Source organism: Salmo salar, chromosome 01, assembly GCF_965601325.2.
Source record: "Salmo salar chromosome 01, fSalSal1, whole genome shotgun sequence".
In the NCBI taxonomy this organism is placed as follows: Eukaryota; Metazoa; Chordata; class Actinopteri; order Salmoniformes; family Salmonidae; genus Salmo; species Salmo salar.
The window spans coordinates 124,695,479-124,708,984 of NC_138291.1; the positions used below are offsets into that span (position 1 = coordinate 124,695,479).

A 13,506-nucleotide genomic window follows, 5' to 3' on the forward strand; every position below is an offset into this window, starting at 1 on the left:
CCACTGTTGTGTCATCGACAAACTTAATGATGGTGTTGGAGTCGTGCCTGGCCATGCAGTCGTGAGTGAACAGGGAGTACAGGAGGGGACTGAGCACGCACCCCTGAGGGGCCCCTGTGTTGAGGATCAGCGTGGCGGATGTTTTGTCACCTACCCTTACCATCCGGGGGCGGCCTATCTAGTACAGGGTTGGACCCACCAGAAAAGCTTGAATTCTTCAGGACATTGATTTCGGATTGCGGCGTACCATTTGACACCAGGCAGGATGGGTCCATGGACTCATGCTGCTTACGCCAAATCCTGACACTTCCATCAGCATGACGCAACAGGAACCCGGATTTGTCGTACCAGGCAATGTTTTTCCACTCCTCATTTGTCCAGTGTTGGTGAATGTGTTTTCCATTGGAGCCGCTTCTTCTTGTTTTTAGCTGATAGGAGTGGAACCCGGTGTGGTCGTCTGCTGCAATAACCAATCCGTGACAACGACCGATGAGTTGTGCTTTCCGAGATCCCGTTCTGCACACCACTTTTATACTGCGCCGTTATTTATCCGTTTGTGGCTCACCTCTTAGCTTCCTCGATTCTTGCCATTCTGCTTCGACCTCTCTGCCCACAGGATTGCCGCTGACTGGATGTTTTTTTTCTTGGGAAACCCTAGACGCTGTGTGAAAAGGAGGGCAGCCCGTATCTGAGATACTGTATCCGGCGTGCCTGGCACCAACGATCGTACAGCGCTCAAAGTCGCTCAGGTCACTAGTTTTGCCCATTCTAGCGTTCAATCTAACAGTAACTGAATTTCTCGATGCCTGTCTGTCAGCTTTATATTGAAAGCCACAGCCACGTGGAACACTGTCACCTAATAAACTGGCCTGCGAGTGTAGATACAGTGCATTCGGAAAGAATTCAAACCCCTTGAATTTGTCCACATTTTGCTACTTTAGAGCCTTATTCTAAAATTGCTTTAAGTTTTTTTTCCTCATCGATCTACACACAATACCCCATAATGACGTCACAATACCCCATAATGACGTCACAATACCCCATAATGACGTCACAATACCCCATAATGACGTCACAATACCCCATAATGACGTCACAATACCACATAATGACATCACAATACCACATAATGACACAGCAAAAACAGAAATGTTTGCAAATGAGTAAAATAAATATCACACCTAAATTTAGGGAGTTTCTCCCATTCTTCTCTGCAGATTCTCTCAAGCTCTGTCAGGTTGGAGGGGAGCGTCTCTGCACAGCTGTTTTCAGAGATTCTCACCATAGAATCCCGGAATTCAAGCTTTTCGATCGGGTTCAAGTCTGGGCTCTGGCTGGGCCACTCAAGGACAATCAGAGACTTGTCCCAACTCCACTCCTGTGTTGTCTTGACTGTGTGCTTAGGGTCGTTGTCCTGTTAGAAGGTGAACCTTCGCCCCCAGTCGGAGGTCCTGAGTGCTCTGGAGCAGGTTTTCATCAAGGATCTCTCTGTACTTTTCTCCGTTCATCTTTCCCTTGATCCTGACGAGTCACCTAGTCCCTGCCCCTGAAAAACATCCACACAGTATAATGCTGCCACCACCATTCTTCACCGTAGGATGGTGCCAGGTTTCCTCTAGACGTGATGCTTGGCATCAGACCATGGAATCTTGATTCTGATGGTCTAAAAGTTCCTTTAGGTGCCTTTTGGCAAACTCAAAGCGGACAGTCGCTTTGCCTTTTAACTGAGGAGTAGCTTTCGTCTGGCCACTCTACCACCCAGGAATGGTTAAGAAGAAGTACTGGACTGTTCTGGAGTGGCCAGAGAAAAGTCCAGATCTGAATCACATCCAAAACATATGGCGAGATCTGACAACAGCAGTTGGTGGAGGGCACCAGCTGAAACATTGAAGAACTAGAGCAGTTTGTTGCTGAGGAGTGGGACCAATGGTCAGTAGAAAGGTGCAGCTCATTGATGGCTAAAGGAAGCATTTGTTGGCAGTTATCTTGGCCAAAGGCTGTGCCTACCAAGCACTAGCTCAGGGGTGCTAATAATTGTTTACTAAAAAATAAAACTGTTTCTTTAAGGTGTGGTGACCAAAAATATTTTTGTTTTATTTCATCAGGAATTATTTAAGAAAAGTGCTGATATATTTGACAGTTGACACACTTGGTCCCGTTACGTCTCTTTTTGTATTGCAGTTAGTCCAGATCATCATCAACACAACCCATCTGGAGCAGGCCTGTAAATACCTGGAGGACTTCATCACCAACATCACCAACGTCTCACCTGAGACCGTACACACCACACGGCTCTACGGCCTTTCCACCTTTAAGGTAGTGTAGGAAATCCTTGGGTATTTCTGTCTGAATTCTCCACCAGTGTTTCTACTTCACTAATTAGATATAACTATTATACAAACAAACTTAAGGTATATTCATTAGTCGTAGTCTCTTCTCTTGTGTTGCCGCAGGCTCAAAACATGCTTATTGCTGGAATAAGGGAACTGTCATAAACTTTACAGAGCTTCCGGTACTTCAGCGTTGTTCATCAATGTGTACTGACGTAGTCTTACCTGGCGTTCAGCTCTTTCTGTCAGTAGTAACCTCCGTAGTACTGACGCAGTATTACCTGGCGTTCAGCTCATTCTGTCAGTAGTAACCTCCGTAGTACTGACGTAGTATTACCTGGCGTTCAGCTCATTCTGTCAGTAGTAACCTGCGTAGTACTGACGTAGTATTACCTGGTGTTCAGCTCATTCTGTCAGTAGTAACCTCCGTAGTACTGACGTAGTATTAACCTGGCGTTCAGCTCAGTCTGTCAGTAGTAACCTCCATAGTACTGACGTAGTATTACCTGGCGTTCAGCTCATTCTGTCAGTAGTAACCTCCGTAGTACTGACGCAGTATTACCTGGCGTTCAGCTCATTCTGTCAGTAGTGTCATGACGTTGGCCTCTTTGAGTACAGGGAGGACAGTTGACCCCCTTCCCCCTTGCACCATCCCCCAACCTATCTTCCCCCACCCAGGCCCTGTGTGAAAGGGTTGTAAAAACTCTAAGAGGAGAATCTCTTGCCACATGGCCCATAGAGAGACACAGGAAATTCTTCCAACTCACAGAATTGGGGAACCGAATGACATTTGTGTTCTGGAGAAGGTATGGAAGATTGGTGAAGAATCCAGCTACGAACTGGTCCGCTTGGTACAATTTTGTGATACTCAGAAGAGACAATATAGCCATATTACCATAAAACTGTTTATATAATAGCCTCTGTGATGAGACTTGCACCACATGGTTGTATATAATGTATTAATAAGGATAAAGCTTTTGTAATACATTGAGATGCTATGTACTGATGTTAATGTGATTGAGTTGTATTCCTGTACCAAGCTTAACTCAGTCATCGGCACGCCCCCAGGGACACAGACAGGACCAGGCGTCATGTTCTATGTTCACTATAAAAACCCCCTGACTTACTAGTCTAACAGACCCCGGCCTCCACTCCATTGCGAGTTGGCCAATAGGTTTGACCATCCAAGTACTCTACTGAAAGTGAACTATACCACGTGGTTAACTTTTAGACTATTGATACCGACAGAATAAGAACAAGTCTTTGATATTAATTATTAGTCTGCAGCTAAGTAAATTATATCATTGAACGCGAAGACCAACAAAACATCCATTCTATGACGACATTAATGAATGTCGCTTTGAAAGATCCATTCTAACCGAGAGAGAGAGAGAGAGAGAGAAAACTCTCCATCAGAACGACGCTCCAACAAGGATCCCGACGACACACTGAGCGTAAATATATATTGATTGCAATTGTTCTCAAATGAGTGAGCGTTCATGTGCAAAGGATTAGCATGTCAATTGTTAATATTAATGAACTGTGTACCTCCTCAGCTGAACAGTTTATGACCCATTGTTAACAAGACACCAGCCATGCCTGTTTTAGCCCACTAGGGCACATTACTCTACCAATTCTTTGTGATGATAATTACTGTTTGTATACTTTCTGTGAATTAATTAGTTTAGTAAATAAATGATTTTAAGACAATTGATGTATGGATGACTCTTAGTAAAGACTGGGTTCGTGCAGATACAACAATTTACGACGTTTGGAATGAGACTGGACGCGAGGTAAAATACACCATTTATACCAGAAGATAATCGGCCTATACTATAATAGAATATTATATATAATGTTATAATATAGGAAAGTTATATTAGGAAAATTCTAAATTTGTAATCTGAATATTTTCCTTGGTGCCCCGATCTCCTAGTTAATTACAATTAAACGATGAATCAGTTTGATCGCGTGATAATAATTACAGGGAGTTAATTGATAAACATGTCTTCAGTTTAATGGTACCCCAAAGACACGACAGTAGTAACCTCCGTAGTATTACCTGGCGTTCAGCTCATTCTGTCAGTAGTAACCTCCGTAGTACTGACGTAGTATTACCTGGCGTTCAGCTCATTCTGTCAGTAGTAACCTCCGTAGTACTGACGTAGTATTACCTGGCGTTCAGCTCATTCTGTCGGTAGTAACCTCCGTAGTACTGACGTAGTATTACCTGGCGTTCAGCTCATTCTGTCAGTAGTAACCTCCGTAGTATTGACGTGTTGGTGTTCCCTGTCTGGTGTGTCCAGGATGCACGTCATGCAGCGGAGGGAGAGATCTACACCAAACTAAACCAGAAGATAGACGAGTTTATCCAACTGGCAGACTATGATTGGGGCATGCCGGAGTCAGACGGCCAGGCCAGTGGATACCTTATGGACCTCATCAACTTCCTCCGCAGCACCTTCCAGGTCTTCACACACCTGCCGGTGAGTTAGCCACGCCCCCCCCCCCCCCCCCCCCCCCCCCCGCGCAGGCAGGGGAACTCTGGGAGATGGAGTTTTTTGTTGTTGTGAGTTATTGTGGTAGTTTGTTTGTTGAAGTGTTGTTGTTCTTGTATCAGTGTTACGTGACGGTGGTGGCTTGTATCTACTGTGCTTCTCATTGGGTTGAGTGACGCTGTTGATGATATCCACTGTGGCATGGATGCAGTCCTGTACTGCAGTAATACGTGTATGTGTTGGAGTCCTGTACTGCAATAATGTGTATTCAGTGTTGGAGTTATGTACAGTGAGGGGGAAAAAGTATTTGATCCCCTGCTGATTTTGTACGTTTGCCCACTAACAAAGAAATGATCAGTCTATAATTTTAATGGTAGGTTTATTTGAACAGTGAGAGACAGAATAACAACAACAAAAAATCCAGAAAAACGCATGTGAAAAATTTTATAAATTGATTTGCATTTTAGTGAGGGAAATAAGTATTTGACCCCCTCTCAATCAGAAAGATTTCTGGCTCCCAGGTGTCTTTTATACAGGTAACGAGCTGAGATTAGGAGCACACTCTTAAAGGGAGTGCTCCTAATCTCAGTTTGTTACCTGTATAAAAGACACCTGTCCACAGAAGCAATGAATCAATCAGATTCCAAACTCTCCACCATGGCCAAGACCAAGTAGCTCTCCAAGGATGTCAGGGACAAGATTGTAGACCTACACAAGGCTGGAATGGGCTACAAAACCATCGCCAAGCAGCTTGGTGAGAAGGTGACAACAGTTGGTGCGATTATTCGCAAATGGAAGAAACACAAAAGAACTGTCAATCTCCCTCGGCCTGGGGCTCCATGCAAGATCTCACCTTGTGGAGTTGCAATGATCATGAGAACGGTGAGGAATCAGCCCAGAACTACACAGGAGGATCTTGTCAATGATCTCAAGGCAGCTGGGACCATAGTCACCAAGAAAACAATTGCTAACACACTACGCCGTGAAGGACTGAAATCCTGCAATGCCCGCAAGGTCCCCCTGCTCAAGAAAGCACATATACATGCCCGTCTGAAGTTTGCCAATGAACATCTGAATGATTCAGAGGACAACTGGGTGAAAGTGTTGTGATCAGATGAGACCAAAATGGAGCTCTTTGGCATCAACTCAACTCGCTGTGTTTGGAGAAGGGGGAATGCTGCCTATGACCCCAAGAACACCATCCCCACCGTCAAACATGGAGGTGGAAACATTATGCTTTGGGGATGTTTTCTGCTAAGGAGACAGGACAACTTCACCGCATCAAAGGGATGATGCACGGGGCCATGTACCGTCAAATCTTGGGTGAGAACCTCCTTCCCTCAGCCAGGGCATTGAAAATGGGTCGTGGATGGGTATTCCAGCATGAGAATGACCCAAAACACACAGGCAAGGCAACAAAGGAGTGGCTCAAGAAGAAGCACATTAAGCTCCTGGAGTGGCCTAGCCAGTCTCCAGACCTTAATCCCATAGAAAATCTGTGGAGGGAGCTGAAGGTTCGAGTTGCCAAACATCAGCCTCGAAACCTTAATGACTTGGAGAAGATCTGCAAAGAGGAGTGGGACAAAATCCCTCCTGAGATGTGGGCAAACCTGGTGGCCAACTACAAGAAACGTCTGCCCTCTGTGATTGCCAACAAGGGTTTTGCCACCAAGTTCTAAGTCATGTTTTGCAGAGGGGTCAAATACTTATTTCCCTCATTAAAATGCAAATCGTTTTATAACATTTTTGACATTGGCGTTTTTCTGGATTTTTTTGTTGTTATTCTGTCTCTCACTGTTCAAATAAACCTACCATTAAAATTATAGACTGATAATTTCTTTGTCAGTGGGCAAACGTACAAAATCAGCAGGGGATCAAATACTTTTTTCCCTCACTGTACTGCAGTATGTGTGTATATAGTTTTGGAGTTATGTGCTGCAGTATGTGTGTATATAGTGTTGGAGTTATGTAGTGCTGATGCTTATCTTCGGTCCCATTTTCATTCTCTTTTAGTTCCACAGAAAGCCTTAACCTTAAGGCAACTAGATCATTCTAGGTTATGATAATGACTTGACATCAAATTAGACTGAAGAGTGACTGGGGAGGATATGAATTGTTAGAACAAACAAAATGAGAAATGGTCATTTCTGAGGGAGAACAACTGCAATGAATCGGACCAAAGTTCCAATCCCAGTTGATCAGGAAGTAGCTAGAGGAGACGGAGGACAGGAAGTAACTAGAGGAGACGGAGGACAGGAAGTAACTAGAGGAGACGGAGGACAGGAAGTAACTAGAGGAGACAGAGGACAGGAAGTAACTAGAGGACACAGAGGACAGGAAGTAGCTAGAGGAGACAGAGGACATACGCTGTTCTCTTGTTGCTGGTGGGACCCCAAACCAGACCTGTTGCTGGTGAAAACCCCAAACCAGACCTGTTGCTGGTGAAAACCCCAAACCAGACCTGTTGCTGGTGAAAACCCCAAACCAGACCTGTTGCTGGTGAAAACCCCAAACCAGACCTGTTGCTGGTGAAAAACCCCAAACCAGACCTGTTGCTGGTGAAAAACCCCAAACCAGACCTGTTGCTGGTGAAAAACCCCAAACCAGACCTGTTGCTGGTGAAAACCCCAAACCAGACCTGTTGCTGGTGAAAACCCCAAACCAGACCTGTTGCTGGTGAAAACCCCAAACCAGACCTGTTGCTGGTGAAACCCCAAACCAGACCTGTTGCTGGTAGAACCCCAAACCAGACCTGTTGCTGGTGGAACCCCAAACCAGACCTGTTGCTGGTGGAAAAAAAAAAAACCCAGACCTGTTGCTGGTGGGAAAAAAAACAAACCAGACCTGTTGCTGGTGAAAACCCCAAACCAGACCTGTTGCTGGTGAAAACCCCAAACCAGACCTGTTGCTGGTGAAAACCCCAAACCAGACCTGTTGCTGGTGAAAACCCCAAACCAGACCTGTTGCTGGTGAAAACCCCAAACCAGACCTGTTGCTGGTGAAAACCCCAAACCAGACCTGTTGCTGGTTAAAACCCCAAACCAGACCTGTTGCTGGTGAAAACCCCAAACCAGACCTGTTGCTGGTGAAACCCCAAACCAGACCTGTTGCTGGTGAAACCCCAAACCAGACCTGTTGCTGGTGGAACCCCAAACCAGACCTGTTGCTGGTGGAAAAAAAAAAAAAACAGACCTGTTGCTGGTGGGAAAAAAACAAACCAGACCTGTTGCTGGTGAAAACCCCAAACCAGACCTGTTGCTGGTGAAAACCCCAAACCAGACCTGTTGCTGGTGAAAACCCCAAACCAGACCTGTTGCTGGTGAAAACCCCAAACCAGACCTGTTGCTGGTGAAAACCCCAAACCAGACCTGTTGCTGGTGAAACCCCAAACCAGACCTGTTGCTGGTAGAACCCCAAACCAGACCTGTTGCTGGTGGAACCCCAAACCAGACCTGTTGCTGGTGGAAAAAAAAAAAAAAACAGACCTGTTGCTGGTGGGAAAAAAACAAACCAGACCTGTTGCTGGTGGGAAAAAAACAAACCAGACCTGTTGCTGGTGGGAAAAAAACAAACCAGACCTGTTGCTGGTGAAAACCCCAAACCAGACCTGTTGCTGGTGAAAACCCCAAACCAGACCTGTTGCTGGTGAAAAAACCCCAAACCAGACCTGTTGCTGGTGAAAAACCCCAAACCAGACCTGTTGCTGGTGAAAAACCCCTAACCAGACCTGTTGCTGGTGAAAATCCCAAACCAGACCTGTTGCTGGTGAAAACCCCAAACCAGACCTGTTGCTGGTGAAAACCCCAAACCAGACCTGTTGCTGGTGGAACCCAAAACCAGACCTGTTGCTGGTGGAACCCCAAACCAGACCTGTTGCTGGTGGAACCCCAAACCAGACCTGTTGCTGGTGGAACCCCAAACCAGACCTGTTGCTGGTGGACTGCTTTGCTGTTTGCTCTGTACACCAGCTTCCTTATCTTGTATACAATCATTTCCAGCTTTTTTTTTAAATTCCCGTTCCGTTTTTTAAGACGTTGTTTTTCTTAAGGAATGTCTCCTCTGTCTCCGTCTGTGATGTAAATCTATAATTGATTTAACTTCCTCTGCCAAGCATGCTGGTTCTGTCTCTGATCTGATTTAACTTCCTCTGCTAAGCATGCTGAGTCTGTCTCTGATTTTTCTTTTCCTGTCCATTTATTGTTGCCATCCTTTCTCTCCCTCCTATTCTGGACATGTTTCATTTGTTTGGGTGGTTCTGGTTCTGCTCAGAATAACTGCAATGACCATGCTGCCATGTCGGTAAGTACCCCCCCTGCCCTACTCTGCCCTCCTTCCTGCCCTACTCTGCCCCCCCTGCCTACTCTGCCCCCCCCCACTCTGCCCCCCCTACTCTGCTCTACTCTGCCCCCCCTGCCCTACTCTGCTCTACTCTGCCCCCCCCTGCCCTACTCTGCCCCCCCTCCCCTGCCCTACTCTGTCCCCCCTACTCTGCCCCCCTACTCTGCCCCCCCTCCCCTGCCCTACTCTGCCCACCCCTACTCTGCCTCCCCCCCTACTCTACCCCCCTTCCTCTCTGCCCCCCCTTTACTCTGCCCCCCCTCTACTCTGCCCCCTCCTCTCTGCCCCCCCTCCCCTGCCCTACTCTGCCCCCCCCTGTCCAGTCCTGGGTAGTGCATGCCTGTACTGTGGATTTGCCTCCAGGCTTGTTGCTTCCTCCACTTGTGATGATGCTAAACTATAGTAATTTACATGCCATCCGTCACATTTAGTGCAAGTTAAATCTAATTAGTTTATTTTATCTGTACGTTGTCTGTAAACACACGCAGGGTGTCGATGACTTTATTATGGAATATCTACATAGGCGTACAGAGGCCCATTATCAGCAACCATCACTCATGTGTTCCAATGGCACGTTGTGTTAGCTAATCCAAGTTTATCATTTTAAAAAGGCTAATTGATCATTAGAAAACCCTTTTGCAATTATGTTAGCACAGCTGAAAACTGTTGTTCTGATTTAAAGAAGCAATAAAACTGGCCTTCTTTAGACTAATTGAGTATCTGGAGCTTCAGCGTTTGTGGGTTCGATTACAGGCTCAAAATGGCCAGAAACAAAGATCTTTCTTCTGAAACTCGTCAGTCTATTCTTGTTCTGAGAAATGAAGGCTATTCCATGCGAGAAATTGCTAAGAAACTGAAGATCTCGTACAACGCTGTGTACTACTCCCTTCACAGAACAGAGCAAACTGGCGCTAACCAGAATAGAAAGAGTGGGAGGCCCCGGTGCACAACTGAGTAAGAGGACAAGTACATTAGAGTGTCTAGTTTGAGAAACAGACGCCTCACAAGTACTCAACTGGCAGCATCATTAAATAGTACCCGCAAAACACCAGTCTCAACGTCAACAGTGAAGAGGCGACTCCGGGATGCTGGCCTTCTAGGCAGAGTTCCTCTGTCCAGTGTCTGTGTTCTTTTGCCCATGTTAATATTTTATTTTTATTGGAAAGTCTGAGATATGGCTTTTTCTTTGCAACTCTGCCTAAAAGGCCAGCATCCTGGAGTCGCCTCTTCACTGTTGACGTTGAGACTGGGGGCAAATAAGAGTGGCAATATTGTCTGCTATTATCCTCAGTAATTTTCCATCCAAGTTGTCAGACCCCGGTGGCTTGTCATTGTTGATAGACAACAATTCTTTTTTCACCTCTTCGACACTCACTTTACGGAATTCAAAATTACAACACTTGTCTTTCATAATATGGTCAGATATACTTGGATGTGTTGTGTCAGCATTTGAGACACCTCAACGCTACATAGAGACACCGCAACACTACATAGAGACACCGCAACGCTACGTAGAGACACCGTAACGCTACGTAGAGACACCGTAACGCTACGTAGAGACACCGCAACGCTAGGTAGAGACACCGCAACGCTACGTAGAGACACCGCAACGCTAGGTAGAGACACCGCAACACTACGTAGAGACACCACAACGCTACGTAGAGACACCGCAACGCTACGTAGAGGCACCGCAACGCTACGTAGAGACACCGCAACGCTACGTAGAGACACCTCAACGCTCCGTAGAGACACCTCAACGCTCCGTAGAGACACCTCAACGCTCCGTAGAGACACCTCAACGCTCCGTAGAGACACCGCAACGCTACGTAGAGACACCGCAACGCTACGTAGAGGCACCTCAACGCTACGTAGAGGCACCTCAACGCTACGTAGAGGCACCTCAACGCTACGTAGAGGCACCGCAACGCTACGTAGAGGCACCTCAACGCTACGTAGAGACACCGCAACGCTACGTAGAGGCACCGCAACGCTACGTAGAGGCACCGCAACGCTACGTAGAGGCACCGCAACGCTACGTAGAGGCACCGCAACGCTACGTAGAGGCACCGCAACGCTACGTAGAGACACCGCAACGCTACGTAGAGACACCGCAACGCTACGTAGAGGCACCTCAACGCTACGTAGATGGGCAGTGGCTGAGACCGTAAATGTTCTGACTTTATACGCTGCACTCTTTGAGGTAGTTAGTAAACCAGGCCAAAGACCCCTCAGAGACACCAATCTTCCTTAGCCGGCCCACAAGAATGGAATGGTCTACCGTATCAAAAGCTTTGGCCAAGTCAATAAAAACAGCAGCACAACATTGCTTAGAATCAAGGGCAATGGTGACATCATTTATTACCTTTTAAGGTTGCAGTGACACATCCATAACCTGAGCGGAAACCAGATTGAATACCAGATAGACAGTCAGTTGATTATTGACAAGTTTTCCCAACACTTTTGATTAACAGGGCAAGATAGAAATCGGCCTATAACAGTTAGGATCAGCTTGATATCCTCCTTTAAATAAAGGACGAACCATGGCTGCCTTCCAAGCACTGGGAACCTCTCCAGAGAGGAGAGAGAGGCCTTCCAAGCACTGGGAACCTCCCCGGAGAGGAGAGACAGGCCTTCCAAGCACTGGGAACCTCCCCAGAGAGGAGAGACAGGCCTTCAAAGCACTGGGAACCTCTCCAGAGAGGAAAGAGAGGCCTTCCAAGCACTGGGAACCTCCCCAGAGAGAAGAGACAGGCCTTCCAAGCACTGGGAACCTCTCCAGAGAGGAGAGAGAGGCCTTCCAAGCACTGGGAACCTCCCCGGAGAGGAGAGACAGGCCTTCCAAGCACTGGGAACCTCTCCAGAGAGGAGAGAGAGGCCTTCCAAGCACTGGGAACCTCCCCGGAGAGGAGAGAGAGGCCTTCCAAGCACTGGGAACCTCCCCAGAGAGGAGAGGCAGGCCTTCCAAGCACTGGGAACCTCCCCGGAGAGGAGAGAGAGGCCTTCCAAGCACTGGGAACCTCCCCAGAGAGGAGAGGCAGGCCTTCCAAGCACTGGGAACCTCTCCAGAGAGGAGAAAGAGTCCTTCCAAGCACCGGGAACCTCCCCAGAGAGATGAGACAGGCCTTCCAAGCACTGGGAACCTCCCCAGAGAGGAGAGACAGGCCTTCCAAGCACTGGGAACCTCCCTAGAGAGGAGAGACAGGCCTTCCAAGCACTGGGAACCTCCCTAGAGAGGAGAGACAGGCCTTCCAAGCACTGGGAACCTCCCTAGAGAGGAGAGACAGGCCTTCCAAGCACTGGGAACCTCCCTAGAGAGGAGAGACAGGCCTTCCAAGCACTGGGAACCTCCCAAGAGAGGAGAGACAGGCCTTCCAAGCACTGGGAACCTCCCTAGAGAGGAGAGACAGGCCTTCCAAGCACTGGGAACCTCCCTAGAGAGGAGAGACAGGCCTTCCAAGCACTGGGAACCTCCCTAGAGAGGAGAGACAGGCCTTCCAAGCACTGGGAACCTCTCCAGAGAGGAGAGACAGGCTCGGTGATAACAGGGGCAGAAAACCTTAAAGAAGGAAGGATCTAAACCAGGTGAACTTTGAACCTTTGCGCCAACCCGGTAAAGAGCCTTGAATTCACTACTTGAGCCTGTCTAGAGCGAAGCTACAATACACTTCTCTGAGATTTGTCTGATGTTCGATAGAACATGTGGTCTCGTGTGGCTCAGTTGGTAGAGCATGGTGTTTGCAACGCCAGGGTTGTGGGTTCGATTCCCACAGGGGACCAGTACGGGGGGAGATTTTTTTTTTAATGCATTCACTACTGTAAGTCGCTCTGGATAAGAGCGTCTGCTAAATGACTAAAATGTAGAAGGGTTAGTTGGAAGGCAAAGTCGAAAGCCAAATCGTACATAGTAGGCAAGTCAGTTAAAAACAAATTCTTATTTTCAATGACGGCCTATCGGGGAACAGTGGGATTACTGCCTTGTTCAGGGGGCAGAATGACAGATTTGTACCTTGTCAGCTCGGGGATTTGAGCTTGCAACCTTTCGGTTACTAGCCCAATGCTCTAACCACTAGGCTACGCTGCCGCCCCAATGACTTAGCCATCATTGTCTTGTGGATAAAAAAAAGTGTCTGCTAAATGGAATACTGTATATTACATAAAACAGAACCAAATTAAAATCCTTTTTCAGCCTTATCTGCTAAATCACTGAGCGGTCTCCTGGAATGCTTGAGCTGTAGTCTGACTACAGGGATGATCAAAATCTCTTTTAGAAGATCCGAACACAGTTCGTCTACTACTGTGTGAATGCCTCATTTACTTACATTACAATGTCTTCCTAAACA

At 47.1% G+C, this 13,506-nt stretch overlaps 1 protein-coding gene across 5 annotated transcripts in view; it reads left to right on the forward strand.

Annotated features, from left to right (window-relative positions):
• LOC106563898 (exocyst complex component 6) overlaps positions 1–13,506 on the forward strand; it is a 272,390-nt gene that overhangs the window by 237,771 nt on the left and 21,113 nt on the right. For 3 of the 5 annotated variants that reach the window (XM_045714200.2, XM_082978789.1, XM_082978788.1), the window contains 3 exons: positions 2,182–2,316; positions 4,637–4,816; positions 9,098–9,127. In XM_045714200.2, coding sequence (XP_045570156.1) covers positions 2,182–2,316; positions 4,637–4,816; positions 9,098–9,127 — 345 coding nt within the window. The remainder of the gene's footprint in view (positions 1–2,181; positions 2,317–4,636; positions 4,817–9,097; positions 9,128–13,506) is intronic. The other 2 variants (XM_045714203.2, XM_045714204.2) reach the window with 1 other exon arrangement.